Source organism: Vicia villosa, linkage group LG1 (genome assembly GCF_029867415.1).
Source record: "Vicia villosa cultivar HV-30 ecotype Madison, WI linkage group LG1, Vvil1.0, whole genome shotgun sequence".
In the NCBI taxonomy this organism is placed as follows: Eukaryota; Viridiplantae; Streptophyta; class Magnoliopsida; order Fabales; family Fabaceae; genus Vicia; species Vicia villosa.
Window position 1 is genome coordinate 123,364,053 of NC_081180.1, and position 13,822 is coordinate 123,377,874.

General features: G+C 34.6%; 1 protein-coding gene across 1 annotated transcript; it reads left to right on the forward strand.

Annotated features, from left to right (window-relative positions):
* Positions 1–9,254: 9,254 nt before the first annotated feature.
* On the forward strand, positions 9,255–10,245 carry LOC131616070 (translationally-controlled tumor protein homolog). Its single transcript, XM_058887302.1, has 3 exons — positions 9,255–9,368; positions 9,604–9,964; positions 10,033–10,245. Exons 1-3 carry the CDS (start codon positions 9,341–9,343, stop codon positions 10,148–10,150), a joined length of 507 nt encoding a protein of 168 aa, XP_058743285.1. The 5' UTR covers positions 9,255–9,340; the 3' UTR covers positions 10,151–10,245.
* Positions 10,246–13,822: the final 3,577 nt, after the last annotated feature.

The window sequence follows — 13,822 nt, forward strand, 5'->3', positions numbered from 1 at the left end:
CTGGACTTGCGGCTCCGGTGGTTAACCGCGGGAGATCACGTCGGCGGTACCGAAAGAGACGGTGGTGGATGATGTCGTTGCCTGGGCGGAAGATCCGATGATGTTCGGTGGAGCACGAGGATCTGCTACGCGGGTGAGGTCGGGGATGACGGTGACAGTGGTATTACCGTCGATGAGGATGTCGGAGATTTTCCGACGTAGGTTGTTGTTGTGGTGGGACTTCGTTGTTGACAATTATTTTTCAATGTTAATGTGAGGAAGTTTTTATGAATTTGTATATTTTCGGTTCCTTTTCTGATAAATCTCAGTGTGTTTTTATAATGGAAAAGAGCATTGAATTTGATTAATGTCTTGCTTTTCATGTTAAGAAAGTTTTGAATGCGCTTTATTTCAATGATTGGATTCTGATTTGTGAGATTGAGGTTTTATGTTTGATATATTTGGAAAGATACAATCTGCTATGATGTGGTTTATGTTATAATTTAAATATTGAAGATTTGATCTCATGCCGAGTTAAACCAGCGGATTGTAGAGGATTTGAAATTGATTAGAGACTTCATGAAAATTTGATGCAAACAGAATGATATGATCCCATTTCCACGGCCACTTTTACTCTCTTGTCATTTTTGTTTCTTGACCTCTTGGCAAATAATAACTAATGAAAATAGTAATGACAGCAATAATAAATATATTAATAATTATAGTTAAATATTATTATTTTATATTAATAACAATAATGAGACTGTAAAAAGATGACTATCATAAACTTTCCTTTTATTTTGATTTTTCTTAATATGAGCAAAATAGTGAAATAAAATCCACCGAAACAGTTAGTTTCTAATAATACCAAAAATTAGCATTAAACTCTAATACATAAATCATTTATTAATATTATTTTTTTTAGTTATAACAAATTAGACACATAAATTAGATATAGCCAATTATACTAAACAAGAATTTAAACATTTAGTCGAAATAGATTTAATTATATTTTAAATACTTCTAATTACATCTAATAGACCCAATTTACATCTTAATGGACTATCTAGTTAATTAATTAATTTTTTTTAAAAAAGAGAGCCCCATTTGATAAAACATAAAAATGAATCTTCCTATCTAAAATGATAATGGTCTTATAAATATAAATATGATTGTAATCAAACGTAAAGGAAAAGAATTAGTAGAATAAATCGGATTGACTATTAACATAAATGCGGGCAAATTTGGGGTATGACAGACTACTACTCTTCAAAGTTGCATACTCTCCAGAATCAAGCTTCTACTTACTCTGCCATTCCATATAGTTCATCGACCACAACTTAGGTACACGTTTCGATCTCAGGACATTGAAACCCAAATACTCACTGACTTAGAGGTTCGTCCTTGTCACTGATTTCCACAGCGTACAACTGCCATGTTTTTCAGTCCAACCAATCTTGTTGCTCAACCGGCATATCGAACCCTTCACGATGTACTGCAGCTCATGATAACTCTAGCAGTTTTACACAACTTCTACCCAACCATACACCTTCATTCTCTTAGCGTAGTATCACCTCTGATAACTCGTGCGGCTTACTGATAAAACAATCCTCCCATAGCCACACTATATCCACACAATCATCTAATGTCTGCTCTATCTCTGAATCTGACATTAAACTGACTTCCTCGGCAGCTGCATCCTTCATTGCAGTGCTTCCAACGGTCTGAGTGTAGCCACAATGCAAGAAATTACACCTTGCACTTTGCACTTCGAACATCTCTCTTATAAACTCCTTAGCAGTTCTCAAACCAAAATGTCCATGCTTTACCAAAATTAACACTTCTCCACTCAGAGTATCTAGCAATACCTTACCAGACACATCATACATCGAACTAGTCCGAGACACAATTCGCATATTCCATCACCGGTCGCCAATGATACATGATAGCCACTCACCATGCTGACCAGGATATCATGACCGCACATGAGTCCCACTCTAGACACTCATGCAAAATTGCCAACTTAACACTTAATGAAACGAAAACGTCTGCAAGGTATAATCTGACTCTAACTCGCGCGAGCACGATCATTCAGAGTCTCTATAAGCATAGTATCAGATCTTGATACATCACACCATCACATCTCTAGTTATTCCTCTACTATCGAGCGCGACGTATGGATCCTTATCCCACATACCTTATAAGAGTCTGGATCTGCGTCTCATGAGTATCACGTCAGAATTCTACCTTGAGCTTCAGATCACCTTTGTCCCACACATGTCGGAAAAAGATGACTCACGCATCTCTGTGCACGATAGCGATACTGTGGCATTATACCTTTCTAGTAGTACCAACATGGTGGTCTAACTCCGAGGCCATGTATTCAGGTAACCTACTTCAGTGGCGTATAATGATCCCCACACGTATCCTATAGTTGCAATCGACAAGTTTCTGAACAGGCCTCCAACAGGTTCATCGTTCCTCAAGTCCTTCGAATCACACTCCTCAGGATGCTAAAACCTGAGAGTGCTACTCATCAAGGTTACTTACTCGGAAAGCCAAAACGCCAAGCACGAAGATTTGAAGTTCAACTTCGGATTACCATGCAGTGCGCGTACCCACTCGTCCCACGCATGCATGAGATTCCAAGGATAATTCAGTCCAGATAGGAGTACTATGGTTCCTAACATTCGACTCAACTGCGATCATCCTACTGACGTTCCAGATAGATCTTAGTTCTTACTCGCCTGAACGCCCAACGCCAAGCGTAGTTCTATGGCTTCACTCGGGGTCAGACAAACAACAACTAACAAGAACTTAGGTCACTGCATTTCACGCTTCTACATCATTTCATATTCCATCTAGCGTAGTTCTAGAACTTAAATACAAAATGATAAGAACGGAAATGCATGCCCTCTTCCACCGACAAGGTGTTCAAGCTTCGCCAATCTTAAGTTACCACACTCATACATTCCACCAACATCTACTAGGTAACTACGCTCGCTTAGGGTACTTCAAGTTGGATCAGGATCTAATACTTCATCCATCCAATTACTGTCCGTACCAGCGCAATCATAAAGGTCTAACTCTTCTATCCGCATTTCCAAAGGTCATTCTATCCTATCAGCTCATCAGTCGCACTTAACACCGGCAGCATCATCGGTACTGAATTCTACTAATTCCCAGCTCAACACCTTCGAAGAATCTCACTTACAAGGCTCCTACTCAATACTGTTTACCGTTACCAAGACTTAGAGAAAATTTTACTTCGTCCAATCAAAATCCTGGGGGTTCTAGTTGTCTCAATCCATACCTTGGCAGTTCGAGTATCACTACTTCGCGTCAAACACTCTCCATAAGCTTGAAGACTCCAATATCATCCACTTACAACGTCCAAACAATCCATTACTCATCCCACTCCGACTACTTGGGTTCACAACACTTACGGGTTTACGAGTCCTCGTGGCGGCCCTGCCGTAATTTTACCGTCCCACACTCAGTCGATGAGTTGATCAAGTTCAACGACTGAATGAGATACTAGTAAAATCAGGCTAGCAACGCACACATGTGAGGAGGAAAGGATTTGCTAGTGATGTCTCATGGCTCGACCGAGAATCGACCTGCTCTGATACCAACTGAAACACCCCATACATAATTGACTAGTATATTATGCATGAAACGTTAAAAATTGGTATTTGAGTACACACAAAAGCCAAAGATACAAGATGATCCATATAAATACAACATGAAATAATATTGATAATTACAAAACATGTGTCTTCAATGGATCTGCACAGCGGAAAATGAGATCTGACGAGGTCTCCGAGCCATCACCACTTTAAGTCGTCAATCTGAACCTGCTGTCTGTCAAACGCTACTAAACTGCACCTGAAAAAATATAAGTTGATTGGGTGAGATTACTAAATCTCAGTGAGTCCTCCTATCCTATGGGTCCACTCGGATCTGCAGGGTACATACATCAAAACCGAATCCACCATTGATTCGGGGTTATCCTCACATCCGGTACAAGTACGGAGAAAACAAGGAATCGTCCACCATAGGACTCATCATACACAAGTATTGACAAACAAGTATGCCAAAACCCATACCCATGTACGGGGAATCCAGAAGTCGTTACAAACCTCGACTAGATTATAGAATGAACGCACCCTCGATGGGTTCACCCATGCCTATTGTCAAGAGACTCGTACAAGCACACTGCAAGAGTAGTTAAGCGGGTTGGCACAAGCCTATCTGGCCGCGAGATGACATTAGCCGAAATGGCGTCATTGTCCCGGTAACCATCTTTACGCACGTGTGTTAACACCAAGTACCGAACCGCCATCTTGACGCATGAACCCACCGGGCGAAAGCCTAGTAGTAGTCTACATGACTTCACTAGAGGTGAGTTACCGAAAATGTATTGGCCTACGTGGCCATATAATCCCACCATACCGAGCATGCAAGTGTGTTAACGCCAAGTGAGTAAAACCCCGTACGGAAACTCACGAGCACACTGCAACGGTAGCTCAGGTGCGCGACCTTTGATCACATCATCGGACTATTCTACGGACTCCATGGTCCGGGAAAATACCTTGACTTCATAGTAAGAGGTATATCCCAATCTAGCCCCCGGTCACTTCGATTCAGGCATACGCACACACAACAAGCGTAAGGTCATAAGACAATTCAATCCGAATGTTTAACCAAAACATTTGGATATCACCACATTTCCATGTTCCATCACATTGCATTCATCAAGCATTAAGGAACAAATAATGGTAGTTACACTATCACATTCAAATCATGCATAATTCACAATTTCCAAATAATCAAATGGAAGTATTGAAATTAAATACTTAACAGCGTCGCATACTACCAAGAGGTACGCATAAACAATAAGGGAGGAGTCCGGTTACAGATGAAAACCAGAACTGCACTCAAGGGGTAAGAAACAGAATTCTGCAATCAGCATCTTCCGCTTAGCGGCTCCTGTCCGCTTAGCGGATTCGCGATATTTTATTTTTCCACAAACAGCATCTTCCGCTTAGCGGCCTCACGTCCGCTTAGCGGACTCGCGATTTTCTGGAAAAATATTCATCATCCGCTAAGCGGCCTTAGCCCGCTTAGCGGACCATAGCAGAATCAGAAAAATGCAGAACGCACCAGTTCCGCTATGGGGGTATTCTAACCCCTAGAATCCACATGCATGAGTCAAATTACAACATATAACAGTAATATGCATCACAAACAACCAACAATTATCGCATAGCATGTTTTAGCATCATGAATTTCATGGATTCATCTCACAATCCCTAAACCCCAAACATGCAGTTCCCATAATTTTCCCCAAAGTCTCTAACTAAGGACTCACATTGGATTTAATGGAGGTTAAGATCATGTTCTTGCTGCCATTGAACTCCCACCACAGTCAAAGTTTCACTTCATCTTCACCAAATCCGTAGCCCACTCTTCTTCACATTCAGCATGACTGACACAACTTCAAGCTCAGTTTTCTCCTCCAAAACAGAAGCTCTGAACACGAACCATAGGTGCAAATCGAAGAGAAATTCGTTAGCTTTCCAATGGAACCAGAATCAGCTCAATCGGATTTACGAGTAGAGAGATATACCTGATTTAGTGGAGCTGCACCATGGAATACGAAAATGGAGATGTGAACTTCTTTCTCCTCTTGCTCTTAAGTTATTCTTCCTTTCTTTCTCCACAATTTCTGATTTAGGAAGTCCAACACCAAACAATGCCTTAAGTTCTCATGCAAGTGATATTTATTGTCCAATTTGCCCCCTTCAACTAACCTTTATTCACAACAATGCCATTTAGTTCCATTCTAACCAATCCTCTTTGTTTCTAACCACTCCACTAATTCTTCTAATAATCATTCTTAGATTAATAGAGAATAAGACCAATGATCTCTCTCTAATTACCATTTACTCATTTAAATGATAATTATCAGTGTCAAAAGATCGGGATATTACATTAATATATAAATATATTATTAAAGGAGAGAAAACCAAATAATATATAAATAAATTATTTTTTAAACAAATAAATTAAAAAATTAAAACTACATAATATACAAATAAATTAATTTTCAAAATCAAACAATACTTATAATATAACACACGAAAATAAGTATTTGACATGGATTTATTTTTATTTTTTTACAAAATGAAAGTCAACTCATATCATTAAGTAAAAGAGGTTGAATAAAGGAGGTATCATATGCAATAAACTACCCCTAATCTAAGAATCAATCTCCTTTGCTATAGAGTGAGCAACCGCATTCGTTTGGCGTTTAACAAACTTCACCTCGAAGTTAGGAAAATTAAACAACTATAAATATAAGAAATTATACAACTAAGTTCCGAGTACCCATGGTGGTTGGTATGAATAATCTGAACCATCTTTAGGAATCGCTTTCAAAAATACCATTCTACAATTGCATCTCAATGGCACTTTGAATAGCCTTTTTAAGAGGCAAAACTTCCACTTCCTAAAACACGAAGAAAATGTGTTTTCGGAGATGCATTTCCGAAACACCCCCTTTTTTGGATTTTCGGAGATGCATTTCCGAAAACACCCTTTTTGGGAGAGGGGTGTCGGAGATGCATATCCGAAATATTCCAAGACCAAATTGGTCTTGAAATGTCGGATATACACTTCCGAAAGAATTCAATAATTATTAAAAAATTAAAATTAAGGTGAATCAATACAATTAATAGGTATAAAATCAAGGTGAATCAAATGTGAATCAATAAAATCAAGGTGAATCAAAATTTCTTAAACAATTTTAAAGTTAAAAATTATTTTACTAATTTATATAAATCAAAAACATTTTAATTTCATAAGTAAATTTTGAATTATATATAATTAAATATAAAATTTATTCATTACATAAAATTAAGACAAAATCTTTTTTTAATTTTTTTAAACTAAATAAAAAATTATAACTCATTTTCAGTTATGAATCAGAATAGAAATATATAAATATATAATAATTATTAATTTTGTAAGTGAAATATATAAATATATAATATATAAATATATAATTATTATTATATAAATATATAAATATATAATAATTATTATAAATTAAAACACTCATTTTTTTTTAATTTTTATAATTATTATATAAATATATAAATATATTTATAATTAATATATAATAATTATTATATAAATATATAAATATATAATAATTTTTATAAATATATTATAATTATTATTATTATATAAATATATAAATTAAAACACTCATTTTTTAAATTTTTTTGTAAATATATAAATATATAATAATTATTATAAATATATAAATAAAAAATTATAACTCATTTTGTAGATGAAATTATTTTAATTTTTTTAATTAAAATTATTTTAAATTTTAAAATATGAATCAGAATAGAAATATATAATAATTATTATTCATAACTCATAAATTATATCAAAATATATAATTATTATTATTCATTACTAATAAATTATATTAAATTTATGATATGTGAATTAATTAATATCCCAAAATTTTTAATTTTTGGGATTTTTAATTTTTTCGGAGATGCATCTCCGAATTAATCAAAATCTCAATTTGTAGAATTTTTTCGGAAGTGCACTTCCGAAATCTGGAAAAATTTTAAAAAAAAAAATTTCAGAAATGCATTTACAAAGTAGGGTAAAGTGAGGTTTTCGCTGGGGGTGACCCCCCATAGAGAGGTGGGTAAAGAAAAAAACTTATATTAATTATATCCTTAAAATATTCATAGCCTAGCACATATCGCAGTGGTTTTTTTATAGAGTAGAGTTTAATGGCTGTGCGCTGACAGTGTAAATAATTTTACACTGTCGTTTGGTATAAATTCAATACTCATCCATGTCATTTCACTAATTTAAAAATTACAATCTAATTTGGTGGAATACATGATGGTGAATGATTCACAATTTAAAATTAATTTATAGTGTCAATGCATATCCTACTTTCTCCTTTCTATAAATAAAATAATATATAAATATATTATTAAAGGAGAGAAAACCAAATAATATATAAATAAATTATTTTTTAAACAAATAAATTAAAAAATTAAAACTACATAATATACAAATAAATTAATTTTCAAAATCAAACAATACTTATAATATAACACACGAAAATAAGTATTTGACATGGATTTATTTTTATTTTTTTACAAAATGAAAGTCAACTCATATCATTAAGTAAAAGAGGTTGAATAAAGGAGGTATCATATGCAATAAACTACCCCTAGTCTAAGAATCAATCTCCTTTGCTATAGAGTGAGCAACCGCATTCGTTTGGCGTTTAACAAACTTCACCTCGAAGTTAGGAAAATTAAACAACTATGAATATAAGAAATTATACAACTAAGTTCCGAGTACCCATGGTGGTTGGTATGAATAATCTGAACCATCTTTAGGAATCGCTTTCAAAAATACCATTCTACAATTGCATCTCAATGGCACTTTGAATAGCCTTTTTAAGAGGCAAAACTTCCACGTCTAGAATTGGATAGTTGCCAAAGTCCTAAGCTGCACCTTTTTATTTAATTTTACACAAAAATATAGTCATATTTCTATGGAAAATTTTTATTATTTAAATTATACAGTAAAAGTATATTATAATGATATTTAACGTCTTACATGAATCAACATTATTTTTAAAAATATTATAGATACATTTTTTTATACAAATAAAACAACAAATTATTTTAAATGATTAAAAATTATAGAATTTTAAACACTTTTAGTTATTATGTTTATATAAACCATACAAATATTATTCATCAAAGTTAGTGAGAAAAAAAAGGCGAGGAAATATTTATTTTTGTTTATTTAGATGAAACATTGTTAAATTTTTAAATAAAAAATTTAGAAATATGATATGAAATTTTTTTAATTAAAAAAAATTATAAAGTAATATTATTGAGATGAATGAAATCAAATCAAATAAGAATAAATAGTATTTTTCACAATCTAGTAATTTATAATATATTTCAATATATTATTTATTATTGAAAACTAATAATTAATATTTTGATATTTTTTAGATTTGAAAAAACTAACTATTCATATTCAAAAAATAAAAGATAGAACAAATATTAATATGAAACAAAAAAGTGAGTATAATTAGCATAAGATAGCTAATTTTTAGGGATCTAAAATAACAAAAATCCTATATCTCTTCAACTCTTCCTTATTTTCTATAAATACTCACCCCGTCTCTTCATTCGAAACTACTCAGTACTCACATTCGCAATTAACTATTTTTCTTTCTTGTTCTCTTTTACTTCCTATAATTGTTAATTTTTCTCTCCGCACAAACAAGAACAAAATGCTTGTCTACCAGGATCTTCTTACCGGTAAACAATCTTCTACTTCTTTTTTTTTGTTTTACTTTACTTCAACGGCTTTAAATTGGATTTTGATATTGCAATGAATGTTAAGAACTTATTCCCTTATAATAGTTAGTTTGTGTTCTTGTCCCAAAATATAGAGAAGTTTTAAGGTTGATATTTTCTGTCCCTATACTTATACTGTTTTGTTCCCCTATAGTTGCTTTAACTTATGAACTTTACTTTGGTGATGAATTTGTAGGTGATGAACTTCTATCAGACTCTTTTCCATATAAGGAAATTGAGAATGGCTTACTCTGGGAAGTAGAAGGAAAGTGGGTTGTTCAAGGAGCTGTGGATGTAGATATTGGTGCTAACCCTTCTGCTGAGGGCGGAGGTGAGGATGAAGGTGTTGATGATCAAGCTGTTAAGGTTGTCGATATTGTCGACACTTTCAGATTACAGGAACAACCTGCTTTTGATAAGAAGCAGTTTGTTACTTTTATGAAAAGATACATCAAATTGCTTACACCTAAGTTAGAGGCAGAGAAGCAAGAGATTTTCAAGAAACACGTTGAAGGAGCAACTAAGTTTCTGCTACCAAAACTCAAGGACCTTCAATTGTAAGTTATTATATTGCTTGGTTTGCATAAATGATAGTTACTAATCCAATAATAATATATGTGTGCAGTTTTGTTGGTGAAAGCATGCATGATGATGGAAGTTTGGTTTTTGCTTATTACAAAGATGGCGCCACTGATCCAACTTTTATCTACTTTGCCTATGGATTGAAGGAAATCAAGTGTTAGATTAACCACATCACCATTTAGTTTATATTATGATTTTGGGTTTTTTTTGTTTTCAATAGACTATTGAGTTTTAATGAGTTTAGTAGAGTTTTTTCAAATATAACATTCTTGTGTTTTCTCTTATTTGATAATTTAGTACTATACATGGTTTTATTCATGAGTTTGTTTGATTTGCCAACTTAATCAAGTTAATAATGAACTATAATTTGCTTGGCATTGAGTTCAAAGAAGCTTTTCTTCAGCTTCCAAACTTTATACTAATAGTTAGTAAAAGCTTGAACTTGATTGTTTAATCAAAAACTGATTCTGAACCAAATCCAAACCAATTGTGAAAGAGTGGTATTAAACCATCTATGAACCAGGTCCTAAACATAGTATCTAAAACTAAAAGCACAGTAACACACTTGTGCATAACCAAAGACATTAATCATCAAGCAGATTAAGCAACTCTAACATTGTTCTTTGGACTTCCCTATCCCCACTCACTTCACTAAAATTAGTCACAGTATAAATCATAAGATTACTGAATTCTATACTTAAAAAAAAAAAATGAAATTCTACATTAAAACGAACAAACACTATCTACCACAGTAAAAAAAAGGAATTTGGGAAGTTGATCTAAAATCGAGCATGTTCTTCAATACCTATCCAATCGCTTTCTACCAATTGCATCAACTTCATCTATAAAAAGTATAATGCAAGGTGACTTCTCTTCTGCAAAGTTGAAATGTATCTCGAGCATTTTTCGCTCCATCTCCTATGAACACAGTATAAAACTTCAGTCATTTGTTAGTATGCACTGTGTTCTGGCCGGTCCGTAAGGTCCATGTTAAAAAGTCCATGAAATAGGTAAACCTTCACTCTCCAACACATCAACCACAATCCAATTCGATTAGACAGTTTTCCGTATAACATGCCACATCACGCACAAACGGTGTCAACCTTCTTGATACATAAGGGAAAGGTGTTCCATTTTAGATATTCAATTCCATTATCACTCACACATAACTTCTCATTTCTCTCACTGACTTGGACGTTAGAGTGTTAACATTGTAGGTCCGCTCAATCGCATTGGAAGTATTGCTCCACCACAGTGAGACACAACTCCAACATATCATCTATTTCTAATTTCTAATCGAACAATGATGTCGCCTCTAGGAATCGATTTTTTATTAATGCTAATTTCCAAGAAAAATCATCAACTTTCCACCAAAGCTCCATATCACCGATCTCCTTTCTGAAAGCTTTATTCTCCTCCTCAAACATGTCTATTATGAGATTTATCGAGCATGAAACATCTTAAGTCACCTAATATATCGCCCAACAACAAGTTCCTGGGCGGCGACCGCTGAAGTTGCCAAAGCTTCACCTCTTCTTTCCTTTTCTCTAGAGGAAGACGATCAAGTTCTAGTGGCAATACGCAACAAGATTTTGTCCTCCAAGAGTTGGTCAAGTAGTGTCCAAATCTTTCCCTTATTCAAACCGAGTAAGGATCCACTTCATTTCCTAAAAAAAATGGAGGGTCCATTACTATAGTTTTTTGTGTATAAAGTTAAATAAATAGTAAATATGTGTCACATATCTTAGAAATACGTGTAATATACACACAAAACTATAATAATGGAGAAGAAATGGAGTGGAGTTTTACTCATTCAAACCTATACAACAATGTTGTCAGGGAAAACAATCACACCAACCTCCTTCATAACCTATTGTACCTGGACAAGAAGCATTCCCAAGCCTTCATTAGCTTAAGCAAATCTTGGAGTACATGGAGTCATAAACTTGCTGAATAGCGTCTGCAACCTATTACACCAACTAAACTTATAATTCATGACCAATAGGATACTTAGGATTGAGGAGAACCTTCAATACGCTCCACTAAGAGACAACATTGTATGAGAGGTAACCTCTTAAGGAAACCAAGTTGCCACACTATGGCCAATCCATATTGGCCCAGTTACGCCGCAATGAGAGGTCCCAAGATCACCACATCATTCCCGAAGAAGGGATATGCATCACACAGATGCTTTAGCTCTAGAGCGAAATAAGAACCCACTGTTTGTTCCCAACCTCGATAGCAGAATCTCGAGGTCTCTAGAGAAACCTCCAAAGATGCAAAGTTACAAAGAAACTAGAGATCTGGACGAACATGTTGATCATGTAGATAACATACTAGATTACTACCACATGAAAGGGGTCGTGGAGTGCAAACTTTTCATGCCAACCCTAATAGGAGTTGTGATGGTGTGATTTAAAAACCTTCCAGATGAGAGAATATATTCGTAGAAGGATATCTGTGACTCTTTCACCGCCCAATTTGTTGTCAAAAGTGGCAACCCACAACCATGACCGTACTCAAGGGACTCATATAAAAATAATGAAACCTTGCTTGAGTACAGTGATCGATTCACAAAAAGTGGAAGAGGGAGTAGGGGAACATATGACATATTAAAAAGATGGATGTTCAAGAAGGGGATGAGCTCGAATTTGCATGTTCCACGAAAAAGTAGGGTTCAAAGGAGCCGGTAATTTAAGTGATTTACTATATAGGGAATAACCCTATGTCAATTACGAAGAAGAACTCTTAGCTGAAGAAGGAGAGATGGGTTGGGGAATAGGAAGCTCTAGATAATGTAAAGTTCCAGAAAGAGATAACACACATACCTTTTAAATTCCTTGAATTTAATCTTGAGTAACTCATGTCTTTCCAAAATTTCAAGTAAAGAAAGTTAATTCAAAATGAGTAAGGTCAGAAAATACCTTTTTAGATAATACCTCTTCTATGTCTGAATCAGAGTCCGCTTCATCTTTTGGAGAGATTCTTGCATCCGGAGTTCTAACATGAGCCATCAGTGCCACATTAACATGTTCTTCTTCTGAGTCGTCTTCTGAAGAATCAGAATCATCCCAGGTTGCCATCAACATTTTCTTCTTTCTCTTGAGAGCTTTCTTCTTGAGCTTGCCTTTCTGAAGTTCAGGACATTCGTTCTTGTAGTGTCCTAGCTTGTTGCACTCATAACAAGTTACTTCTTTGCCACAAGACTTACTTTAACCAAAAGTAGACTCGAAGCGACCATGAGTCCTTCTAGTACTTATGAACTTGTTGCCTTGATTTCTCTTCTAGAGACGGTTAACCATTCTGGACAGCAGAGACAACTCATCTCCAGCTTCATCAGAATCTTCTTCTAAATCCTCAATCTCTTCAACTTGAAGAGCTTTGGACTTCTTAGATCTTCTCACAGGTTTGAGCGTAATATATTTTCTTCTCTTTTGAGGTTCATCTAGTTCTAGATCAATCTCGTGACTTCTCAAAGAACTCACCATTTCTTTCAGAGAAATGTTGTTTAGATCTGTTGCAAGCTTGAGTGCAATTACCATAGGCCTCCATTTGGATGGAAAGCTTCTGATAATCTTCTTCACGTGATCTAACATGGAATATCATTTGTTCAGAACTCTTAGCCCTGCAACTAAGGTTTAAAACCTTGAGAACATAGTCTCAACTATTTTATCATCCTCCATCTTGAAGGCTTCATACTTTTGAATCAAGGCCAGAGCCTTGGCCTCCTTGACTTGATCATTTCCTTCATGAGTCATTCTGAGAGAGTTAAATATAGACTTAGATGAGTCTATATTTGTGATCTTCTCATACTCAGTATAAGAAATAACATT

Coding starts and splice junctions, on each gene's coding strand:
- LOC131616070 (XM_058887302.1), top strand. CDS start 9,341: ATGCTTGTCTACCAGGATCTTCTTACCG. Junction 9,369..9,603: donor CTACCAGGATCTTCTTACCG/GTAAACAATCTT, acceptor ATGAATTTGTAG/GTGATGAACTTCTATCAGAC. Junction 9,965..10,032: donor AAACTCAAGGACCTTCAATT/GTAAGTTATTAT, acceptor ATATGTGTGCAG/TTTTGTTGGTGAAAGCATGC.